This window comes from Alligator mississippiensis, chromosome 5, assembly GCF_030867095.1.
Source record: "Alligator mississippiensis isolate rAllMis1 chromosome 5, rAllMis1, whole genome shotgun sequence".
Lineage (NCBI taxonomy): Eukaryota > Metazoa > Chordata > Crocodylia > Alligatoridae > Alligator > Alligator mississippiensis.
In genome coordinates this window covers 136,538,544-136,550,141 of record NC_081828.1, presented here as the reverse complement: position 1 = coordinate 136,550,141, position 11,598 = coordinate 136,538,544, and the positions used below count along the sequence as shown (strand labels likewise).

The following is an 11,598-nucleotide window of genomic DNA, read 5'->3' as shown; positions in this document are numbered from 1 at the left end:
GGGCTGTCTGTCACGAGCGGGCGGGAGCCCGGCTTCCCGCCCTGCCTCTCCTAGTCCCTCAGCAAGTATCCTACCTGCAAGGCCCAGACTGGGATGCTTTTGAGTTCAGATGCTGCACTTCCACCCCGGGTCTTGGTCTGAGCCAAAAGGCTCCAAAGTACAAACTATGCATGATAGTCTGAACCAACCCTCACAGGTGAGGGCAGTTCCAGACTCTCACTCCTCTGCCTGCGTGTGAAAGAGCTCTAGACAATTCAGGCTCCGATTTCTGAATTCCCACCCATTCCTCTGAGATAAAGAGCTCTTGGCCAGTTCAGTAGGGAGCTGGGAAACTGAGTCATGATCTGTGATCACTCTTCTTTCTTAGGCTCACTTAGCATCTGGTGTGATCACTGGCCTATGTGTAGGGACTTACTCAAATTACAATGTCATGATTTTGTGGAACCTGCGGAAAACGGTGGTTTCCAGTTTTCCATAGAATTACCAGAAACAAAAAACATACTAAAAGCCAGCAGCCACTGCAGCCCAGCTTTGCAGCCTGCTGGGGGAAACCACCAGCACCAAGGGGAGCAGCCAAGATGGCAGACACAGCTGCTGCTGATTGGCCAAGGGCTGCCCTTCGTGCAGCCCCACCCCTCTCACAAATCAGCAGCAAGGTGCAGTGTTGCACAAAGGGCAGCTCTCTCAGTCCATCAGCACTGAGGAAGGCCCCTCTTCCTCCCCTGGCTGCAATAGGCCTGGGAAAACAGCAGCTGGAACTGCTGTTGGCCGGTGAAATTATCTGTTTGCCACCTTGATTTGAGTAGGTCCCTACCTATTCATCTGAACGCCCTTGAAACTGTCCATCACAGTCCGCTTTTCTCATATGCTACTTGTGAGTCAGGCTGAACAGCTGCTGGGATCAGAGTACCTGTGAGAAGGAATGTAGCGCTAGACCCAGCACAGCAAAAAGGGCTGAGGGATGTTCAGGACTCCCCAGCAGTAACCTCTCAGGTCTGCTGTGTCTGGATCTCTCCCAGAGACCTGAGGAAGAGTACTGTGGTACAGGAAAGCTTGCCTATGTCCCTCCCAACTATACAACTGGTCCAGTAAAAGCTATCCCCCACAAAAATCCTCACCTCTTGCATTAGCCATGGACCTTCACAGCTATAACGGGAACCGATGACTGGCGGGGAACCCTCAACACCCCTCTTCCCTTTTTGCTGTGCTTGGTCTATCGCTACACTCCTTCTCACAGGTACTCTGATCCCAGAAGCTGTTCACTCCGAACCACAATGAGTAGCAAGTGAGAAAAGATGCATTGTGAGGAACAGTTTCCACTGAGTTGAGATACCAGGCCAGTGATCACACCCAATGCTAACAAGATGACCCCCAGAAAGAACAATTGTCACAGGTCATGACTCAGTTTCCCTGCTCAATTGGTTAAGGGATGTTGTTATCTCAGATAAATGGGCAGGAATCTGAACTGTACAAAACTGCTCCACACAAAGGCAGATGGGGGCACGGGGTCTGGAACAGTCTTCACTCATGAAGATAGATTGAGGGGCCTGGATTCTTCCTTACCACCTAGAGAATGTCATCTGTGTATTCTCTGCTGTATATAGCTGCTCATGGTAAGTGTTGCCTACTTAACATCCCAGTAAAATGGTGTATAGTTCAGAGGAACTTGGTTTGGCTTCTCTTGTACTTTGTTGGATAAAGTAAAAGCCCTCAGCCCAGTGAATTTAATGTGACAAATGAAACTAGTTACTAACAAAGAGGTATTTTTTTCTTTTAATTTTGATCAAAAAACAGGATACATCCACTCATGTTTTGCCTGCTTATGAGGAAGAAAAGTCCAAACTGTAGTCATTCCTGCTTCTGTTTGTTTGTTTTCACAATGGTTTTCACTTCCTTTTATGCATCCCACTATGAAATAGAAATTAATGTGAGTGGGTCCAAATGACAGTTCCATGTCTTTCATATGTAATAAAACAACAAAATCCTTATTTATGTACAAGACTTGTTTAAAAAAAAACCTGCAGTTCCATAAACATTGAAGTATTGATATCATAGACCTAAAACACCAAAGAGTCTACAGGTATCATCACAGCTGCATTTGCTGCTGCATTACAATACTGAGCATTCTGCAATGTGTCAGATAGACAGCACTGGTCACAGGCAGGTCCTCAAATTAGTTTGCTAGTCTGAGATTTTATGCAGGAGGCGGGGTCGATTTGCATGTTACAGACAGCTAAAACAGAGCTTTTGTAAGCAATGGGCTTTATCAGAAGCTGTTTTAGTCTCTAAAGCACAAATCTACCCTGCCTGACTTCAGATTGACATAGCTAAGTGTGTACTTGGGGGAAGGGGGTTATGGCATAACACCCTGAAGGAAATAACTAAAGAATGGCAGCATTAATATCGGAGGAACAAGCCCGCCTTTTTGGTGTGCATCTGCACACTTGGAAGACTACAGGCCCTGTGAAACAGCTAAAAGTATTGTGGAAAAAGGCAGAATGACTGTCCAATCATCTTCACTAGTCTTGAGAAGCTGTATCCTTCTAGAGGGAAGAGGCTATTTCCTAATCTAGTCTAAATAAGACAAGCCAAAGCCTTCTATTTTCTGGTGAACCTACTTGAGGTTAAATTGCCCTGTTCTCTGCTCCAATCTAGCCTCCAAGGAGAAAACAAATCTCTGTTCTTTTCCTACCAAATATTAATATATTTGAATTAAATTCATATTTAAGTTGGGGAAAAAAAAATACTTTGCAGGCAACTGCAATGGAATCTCACTAAATGTCACACACTGCAATTCACAAAATGGTGGTCTCCCTTTCTCTTAAATATTTAATAGTGATTCGTCACTACTGTACTTCACCGTATGAAGATAATACAGATACACTACAAATACTAAAACCCAAACATCTTTATCCAATGAACTTTATTACATCTTTATCCAATGAATATTTTGTGGTATATCAACTAATTTACATTTTGCTTATCTGAATTTTTCAGTCTGTAAAATCCTCAGTGTGATTAATGAGGTTCTGCTATAATCTTAGAAGATGCACTTTCCACACATTAACACTATTGTGACAAGACCGACTTCTGCTCGAGAAAAATTAGTTATATAGTGTTTAAGCAAGTTAAGCAATGAAGGCAGTCTCCACAAAGCAAATGTAAGAACAGTGTCCACCACTGCAAAGGTCATTTTCTAAGCTTAGAGAGGGAGAGAAAAAAGTTAGGTTTAAAAGCATCTGAATTCCAAACAAGAGAGCAAAATGAGAGCAAAAAAATATAATACCACAAATTCCACCACCTTAACAGTACTATTTACATATCAGTTTATTATTAAAATTGACATTATTGCTTTGTTGAAAAAGCCTTAGTACAAAATATTTTCAAGGAATGAGCATTAATTTTTGACGGATTAATCACAACAGCATGAACATGCACTATTTAAACAGATAAAAATATTACAAAAGTTGCTTGTGGGAATTCGCATCTTTCCACAAATTCATCTGCTGAAGAAAGAATGTTTTTGGGGTGAGGGGGAGAGGAATCTGAAGGACAGAAAGAAATAAGATGAGACGTTTCAGTGAAAACGAACCACTTTTTCTTCACAAGGCACAATTGCAACAAAGTCTTTCAGCACAAAATAGGGTATTCAGATAAGACTGTAGAGCACCTTCAGGATGAGGACGTTCAGAAGGCGCTGAAAAGTTGTTGGATGAGCTGGGACTGATGCTCCACTAAAAGCTACTATCTGGCACAATACACAGATTGACATACCTAGTTGTCTTGAATCTATCAGATGAAGGGCTATGGCTCAGCAGTGAAGGATGACTTTTATAAAACAGGCAGTTCTGGGTTTTTAAATCAATGGACATTTTTGTACAATGATATTTGGGAACTGTGGTACTGCAGCTTATAATTCCTTACATCATTCAGATTTTTTCGCTTCTTTCAACACAGCATTTTCAATACGCAGTTTTTCAACCTCCTGTGAAGAGAAAAATATGGTACCTAGTATTATGAGAATGTCTGTCCAAAGGGATTATGCTCATCTCAAATGTAAAGTCATTAAATCAACTTATTTTAAAGTTGTACTACTTGTTTAAGGATCCTGTAGCTCCATGAAACAATTCTGACACTGATGATGAAACTGATATTATGACCAGGGATCTGGGTTTTCCATTCATCATGGAAAAATGCAGTAAAATGCGGATTTTCTCTTTTTAAAGAGAAAAACCCACACTTTCTCTTTTGAAGGAAAAAAACATGGGAAACAAAGTTTTCCTGCCAGCCTGCAAGGGGCTGGGGAAGCGGGAGGAGGGCAATCAGGCAGGGGGTATGATGTGTGCCCCACAGGTAAGTCGGGGGGGGGGGGGGGGTGCTGAGTCCCCCATAGTGAGGGACAGAGGGAGGGACGGAGTTGGACAGTGTGCAAGGCTTGGGCCCTGGGGCTGGAATGTGCAGTTGCAGGGCCCAAAACAAAGCAGCAGACAGCTCCTTTGGGGGAAGTGGGAGGGCTGGCTCCCTGCCACTGTGTGCACTCCTGAGGGGGGGGAGACAGCATGTGCCCCCAGATTTATGCGCAGGGCGGGGGCAGATGCAGGCTCAGGGCTCTCCGCCCTCCTGCCCTCCCTACAGAGCCTCTGTAACCCAGCAGGTGGGACCCAGCGCAGCAGGACAGAGCAAGGCGGGGAGGCTCAGTGCTGCTGCCGTGAGCCTTATGCTGCCACGGCAAGGCACTCCCTGTCCCTCGGCAGCAGCGGGGGCCACAACCCTATTCTGCCGCCCCTGCTGCTGTTGGGGGGCAGGGGGTGCCTTGCCATGGTGGCATGGGGCTCCTGGAGGCAGCACCGAGCCTTCCTGCCTTGCTGTGCCAGGTCCTACCCGCTGGGCTGCAGAGGTCATGGAGGAAGGGCAGCAGGTCAGGGTGCCCCAAGCCCACAGCTGCCAGCCTGCATCCATGCGGCCTGTGAGGGAGGGGGAGCCAGGCTCTATGCTTCACTCCACTGCAGCAGCCACTGCCTCCTACAGGCAGCAGTTGGGGCTGCAGCCCTGGGTCTCTGGCTCCATAGGCCTGGCAGCTGGGGGTCCCCTTTTGGCAGGGCTGGAAGAGGTGGGGGGGGGGCAATGGCATGGACAGGGCACCAGCATATCAGGACTGCTCAGTGCCACAAAGCAGTGTGTGCACAGCCGCAGCTGGACCTGTGTGAGTGAAGGAGGCAGGGAGAGCCTTGATTATCCATAATAAAAAACCCCAAGAAATCAAATGCCAAAATTTATAGGTATTTAGAATTTATTTTATTACAGTACTTGAGGCACTAGTAGGCTTCGAACTTGATATATAGGTATCTATATATAGTGGCATTTAATTTTAATCATAGAAAAACATGGGTGGGGGGTGGTTAATCAGAGAATTTGCAATTTTTAAAATCAGGGAAGAATCAGGATCACTTATGACCCACAGGTGACTGCATGGAACTGCAATATGCCAAATATTCTTATCAGATGAACATTTTAGTCTGCTGTATTAAACATTTTCTCTGTTCTCTATCAAACTTTGAATATAATCTGTATTCTAAATCTCTGGAACATACCTCAATAAGTTTGACATTCTCTTTTTTCAGTTTCACAAGATACTGAATCTTCTGGTTTAGGTTTTGATGGCCTACTAGCTTCCCATTCTCCAAAGTGAGTGAATCTACTTGCTTCCTTAGAAAGTCCATCTCCTGAAATCAGATAATAAAACTGAATGCAGTTTGGAACTCTGTTAAAAAAAAAAAACCACCCTTTGGTTTTCAAGAAAGCAGTTTCTTTTCAAATTAGTAATACCACTCTTTAAACTCCTAGCATGCAATGTATTAATGGGTTTACTCGAATACATGGTATTCAATCCCCTTATAGCTATTGGATTAGTTTTCTCTTTGGAAAAATGCAGTTGTCTGATCTGCACTGCAAATTATTATGGTTTCTGTGCTCAAGCTTCCATCAACATTTGATTAGTGTACTACTACAAAGTACTGTAAATATATACAAACTATAAAATAAACAAAGTATGTTTTCAGAGACAATCCTCGGCCATCATTTGCCACTTAACAATAATGAATTTTCAGTCTCCCAGTTGCAGTTCTATTGCAAGCAATTAGCAGAAAAATCCCATGTTTTTTGTAACCTTTTCAATTTTGTCTCTCTCTTCATATGTTTCTTCCAGTTTTGATCTAATTTCTTCTTTTTCCTGAAATGCTTTAGACTCCAAAGCTCTTGTCCGTTTTATTTCCATGGTCATTTCAAGGCAGACACACTCTGTGTTTTTAAGAGCATTTTTAGTCTCTTCAAGTCTGTCAACAAAATGTTAAATATTAAAAAAAAAAAAAAAATTAATTGTGTTAATACCTTTCACAATATTTCAGCCCTCCATATATAATCATTTTTAACAGGTCCTTTTGTCTGATCTTTCAGTAGCCTTCATGAACTTCAGATTCAATACAGGGGAAAAAAGTTGTTTTCCATTTCAAACTTGGAACCCACAAGAACCCCTTGAGTATACTTTCCCTCCCTTAAAATCTGATGCTTGTCCAAGTCACATTCTGCTGCAGAAAATACTCCCTGTTTCCATACTGGAATAAAAAGCAGAAAAAAATGAGAGAAGATGATAGGCATTAACCTTTTATCTACCTGGGACCTCTTGAGCATATGATACAGGGGTGACATGTAAGGGGTGCACATGCACACCCTGAGCATGGCAAAAGCACCCCGTACAAAATGGGGCTTACCACTGCCCCCCTCCACCACTGATGGCATCTGCGTGCGGTCAGCGATCCCTGCTGGCCACTGCCAACAGCATCTGTGGGTGGTCACTGACCCCTTGTCGGTGCTTGCCACCCTCCCCCGCTGACAGTGCTGGTGGTGTCTGTGGGAGCTCCCCACTTACTGCCGCTGCACTCCTACCACCGCTGCCCCCCCCCCCCCCCCCCAGCCAACCTAAAATTTGCATGCCCCTTCTCCCACACCCGCATATGTGTTCTGTTTGCTACTGACCTAAACCACGCCACTTATAGGAAATCATGTAATTTAGATAGATTCTGCCTTGGGTTTTTTGAATGTTTGTACCTAGCCTAGGATGCAATAAACACAAGAAGAAATGTTTGTAGAACAGAAGGCTGTTTTACAGAGTAAGGGAGCCCTAAACACTTTAATGAAACCATGACACAAGAGACTAAACTGAAAATCAGAGACTCAAAGAAAATGTTAGTTTGACTAGTTAATTAATCCAGTCCTTAATGAACACTTGGGAGAGAAGATACCTTTATTCAGAACTCAGCATTAAAGTACAAATTTTGAGAAACTCTTTCACTTAAGATATCCTTTATGCAAACACTAGATCTCACATTGTTTAATTTCTGTGGTTATAAGAAGAAACTCTTAATACACATTTAGCCCTTCTTAATCTAACAGAATAGCAAACCCCCCCAAAACAAATTTAAAAAAAAATCTTTAGCCTGTCACTAAATTTGATCCACTGGCACTTGAACAGGGGTGTACGAAATGGGCCGTTTTCGATTCAGATTCGGCCCGATTCGGGGACAGTGATTTGATTAACTGATTTGGAGCAGTCCCCAATTCGACTCGGCAGCATCGAATCAGCTATTTGGCCATAGACACAGCTTTAAATGTTTTTTCTACATACATTGAGGTACCAGGTGCAGCTCATGAACGCTGCAATGCTGGGGCAGATGGAGCATCCCACAGGAGCGTTGGGGGGGGGGGGGGGGGGGGGGGGCGGTGCGCACGCGCAAGCTGGGCATCAAACCTGGAATTGGACTGGAAATACTTCCAATCCACTCCTGGTTCTGCCGCTGAGGGTGCAAGGGGTTCCCTCCATACCCCCCTGGCTTGGCGATTGGCCGTGGGGGGACCCCTGGTGCACCCCGAGACCCAGGAGGTACCAGTCGTCGAGCCAGGGGGTGCCTCCCACCCCCCTGTGCGCTCCCTAGAAGTGCATTTGGACCACTTCCAGGTCTGCTGCCAAGTACACTAGGAAGCCCCTGTGCTCCTGTGGGACAGCTCCAGCTGCCCCACCACTGCAGCATTCACGAGTTGCCTGGTGCCTTGAGGTATGCAGAAATAACATTTAAAGCTACGTCCATGTCCGAATCAGCGAATCTTTCCGAATCTCTCCAATTTGATTTGGAGAGATTAAAGGGCCTCCTAATTTGATTCGGATTCAGAGATTCAGCCACTGAATCAGGCTAAATCTCTGCTGAATCAAATCAGGGACCAAAGCTTTGCACAGCCCTATTGTTGAATGTAGAAAAGGAACTCTTTATATCAGCAATTTCATGGGCTTTTGCCCCTCAAGCTTTGATAAAAGAAAAGCCACAGAAATGGTACAATTACAAGCTTAAAAAGAAGTTAATATTTAACTTTAGGCGTCACCAGCATACTATAGTAATAGGCACATTAGAAAAATAAGCAAATTAAATACAGGTTTTGTGGGACCAGAAGTTATATATATATATGTTCAGCAGCAAATATTGACAACAATAATGTGGTAAGACCCATGCTTCAAAATGTGGTTCTCATTTAGAACTCTGTTCTACTCCCAAGGCCCATCATTTCAGTTCTGAAAACACAGAAGCAGCCAGTATTCTCAAATGCCAAGAGTTGGAGGTAATGCTTTATAGCATTCAGAAACATAAATGAACAGTCCCCGTAAAATCAGCAGAGCTGTTCACATGCATTTTAAGCATTTTTAAAGGGATTGGCAATCTGTACCATAACAAGTTGGTTTTGAAAGTCTTATAAAAACAACAGAAAGCACAGATGTACACTTCAGAACACATTATCTAGGTTTTAGTTTTGTAGCTAATGTAGGAACTGCTACCACCTAACTGATGGAAATAAGAACCGAATGTTTGTACTTTAAAAGGCAAAGCTAATCTTCATCTTTGGGGTTTTTTTTTTTTTCCAGATACATTACTTAAGGGTTCTATGATTCAAATTTCTAGGTATCAAACAGCATTTAACTTACTCAGATCTCATTTTCAGTATTTCTTCCATTGCTTTATTCTACAAAAATTCAAATTAGGAAGGGTTATAGCTACAGAATTCAGACATTATAAAAGCATGTAAATAGCTCAGTTTATACACTGAAAGACATTACATATCAGCAAAAAATACCCACAACAATTCATCCCTTGGGCTACTTGCATATAGCCAGTGCTGCTGTAAGACCATGCTGTAATAATGTCTAGGAAATTCATAATTTGAGGAACTGAACTTATTCAGCATTTGCCATAAACAGTATCCATTACAACTTAAAAGCTACCTTCTTTTTGCATACTTCAGAAAAAGGAAACAGCAAAATCTCCACAAGTCCCAGTGGAATGAAGCAAGGCTACTGGGTCTTATTTTCCTCACTCTTCTTTAACTATATATATTAATGTTATTTTTAATTTCAATGGGTTTAAACTACAGTAGAAGCAATAAAGTAAAATTAGGCACTGTCCCCTCCACTAGCATCAGAAATTTTGCAATGATATGAAACAGAACAAAACATGAGGAGCAGGACTTCAAAGCATAACACAAGCAACTGAACATCATATGAAAAAAAAAAAAGAATACCTTTGCTAGTCTTTCTTCAGCAATTTCCTTCTCTGTCTCTTTTAGATGCTCCTCACTCTGATGTTTGTGATCCCTGTAGAAATATAAAGAAAAAATCATCCTTGTTATGCACAAAAGAAACTACTGATAAAACAAGAGCTGCCTCAGAATAAACTAGTGATTGACTTTGTGCTTGTTCAAAATTTGGTTATCATGCATCAAAAAAATCTAGCTCTGGAAGGAGTCTGAAGTTTCCTATACTAAAGATTTTTTACTTAAATATCTTTTGTGTGTGTTTGCTTTAAAGAGAAGTGAGCACTTTTATTTAAAGTATCTTTTTACTAGCAAATATTGATCTGTGTATTATACAACTGAGGTTTTAGCAAATTATTATTAACTGACAATCTTGATCCTGTATTGGGTTAGAAAACTTCCTCCCCTCTTTGAACTTAGCTCTTTCATAGTTAGGAGGATAAGAGGGTTTTTTTATTCAGAAGGTTTAAATACTTTTCATTTTGTTAACATTAACTAGACTCAAAACACACAAGCATAAGTAAAGAGGTGCCCTAGAAGAAGGCATGCCTTTTTTGCTTTAAGTCCAACAATAAGATGTAAGTTTTTGGTTTTTTTTAAATAATAATTTTCTGAGAATAATAGGTAGAATGGATTGAATTGCCTAGTCATATGGCTCAACACTTACACTTGTTGTTAGTTGCTTAAATCTTTGGCAAATTAAAAAAAAAAAAAAAAAAAGCAGCCCAAATTAATACATCAGGTATTTGGTTCAGGGTCACCCCCCCCCTTTAAATTTCAGCCAAAATAGTTTAGCCATTTCTGTGAATGAAACTAGGAAAAATACATTTCTAATGTTAATTTCTGGTGAATGTTGCTTTGGCGAGCACCACTGGCTCTTAGCTTTGGAGAAAGGATTTGAGCATGTTCAAATCCAGGTTTTCCAAGAGAAAACAGACTTAGCCTGCAATAACTGTTCCAGATAGCAGACAGCAAGGAGTCCATCTCTCCTGTGCTCTGAATGACCCCCTCTTATTACCCAGTACTTGGGCAGAATTAAGGAGGAAGCAGTACGATTCAAATTGAGCAAAAACAAGATGGACCTGGAGTGGTGCAGAACAATTCTGAGGAAGTACACCAAGAGAAGGAGCCTGGAGGTCAGAAACTGGGGGAAGGAGGTTGGCAAGAATGCCAGACTCAGACAGGTTGGCCATGGAAGAGAATCAGGATGGAAAGGGACCAATTGAAAAAGGGAGCTGGGTAGGGCAAGGAGACTGGAAACCACTACAAATAGAAGGAAGGGAGGCTCACTGACAAGAAGCTAGAGTATATGGAGATACAAGGGCACTAATGTGGGCAGAGACTGGGAAAAGCTGCTGGGGAAAAACATTAGGATTAGATCATAAGCCCCAGGAGGCAGGACTAGAAATTTGGTGGGTATGAAGAAGTTATCAGGAAGGGATAATGGGGAGGGAAGACTGGAGAGAGACTGGAGAACTGGGAGGGAAATAGGAATGACTTGGCAAGAAAACTGGGAGCAGAAATGGGCGGAGATTTGACTAGGGCTCATTGGGGTTGGCTAGAGACAGATATAACAGGGACAAAGCAGAGCAAGTTGGAAGGAAAGCAGCAGAAAAGTCTTGTGCCATCCTTTTCCACAGCCCTGCAGGGAACACAGATCTTGAAGTGTCATCATTCTGAAGCCAGCATCTTATCCCCCTCTTGTGTTGGTCCACTAGAGGATAAGAACCTCCTCCTGCTATTGGTTACATCATTGGTTCAAGTGGAAGAAAGGCTGTGATAATAAAAAAAATCTATTTTTTCAAATTTACTTTTAATAAATCCTCATACATTACACCAAAGCCTTGTGTTAGAAATATGTTAAGGTTGTAAAGTTAAGCACTTCAAAGTTAAGAAATGCCAAAATAAGGATTGCCTGTGGCATCTTAATTCACATGCCCGTATCAGACTTCCATACACTGTTTTCTC

The 11,598-nt window shown here is 42.4% G+C and overlaps 1 protein-coding gene across 1 annotated transcript in view; it reads right to left on the bottom strand.

The window, feature by feature from the left end:
• Positions 1–2,906: 2,906 nt before the first annotated feature.
• KIF15 (kinesin family member 15) overlaps positions 2,907–11,598 on the bottom strand; it is a 54,515-nt gene continuing 45,823 nt past the window's right edge. The window contains exons 31-35 of the mRNA XM_006274838.4: positions 9,619–9,691; positions 9,026–9,063; positions 6,167–6,332; positions 5,592–5,723; positions 2,907–3,985 (exon numbers count right to left, since the gene is read on the bottom strand). Coding sequence (XP_006274900.2) covers positions 3,926–3,985; positions 5,592–5,723; positions 6,167–6,332; positions 9,026–9,063; positions 9,619–9,691 — 469 coding nt within the window. The 3' untranslated portion in view covers positions 2,907–3,925. The remainder of the gene's footprint in view (positions 3,986–5,591; positions 5,724–6,166; positions 6,333–9,025; positions 9,064–9,618; positions 9,692–11,598) is intronic.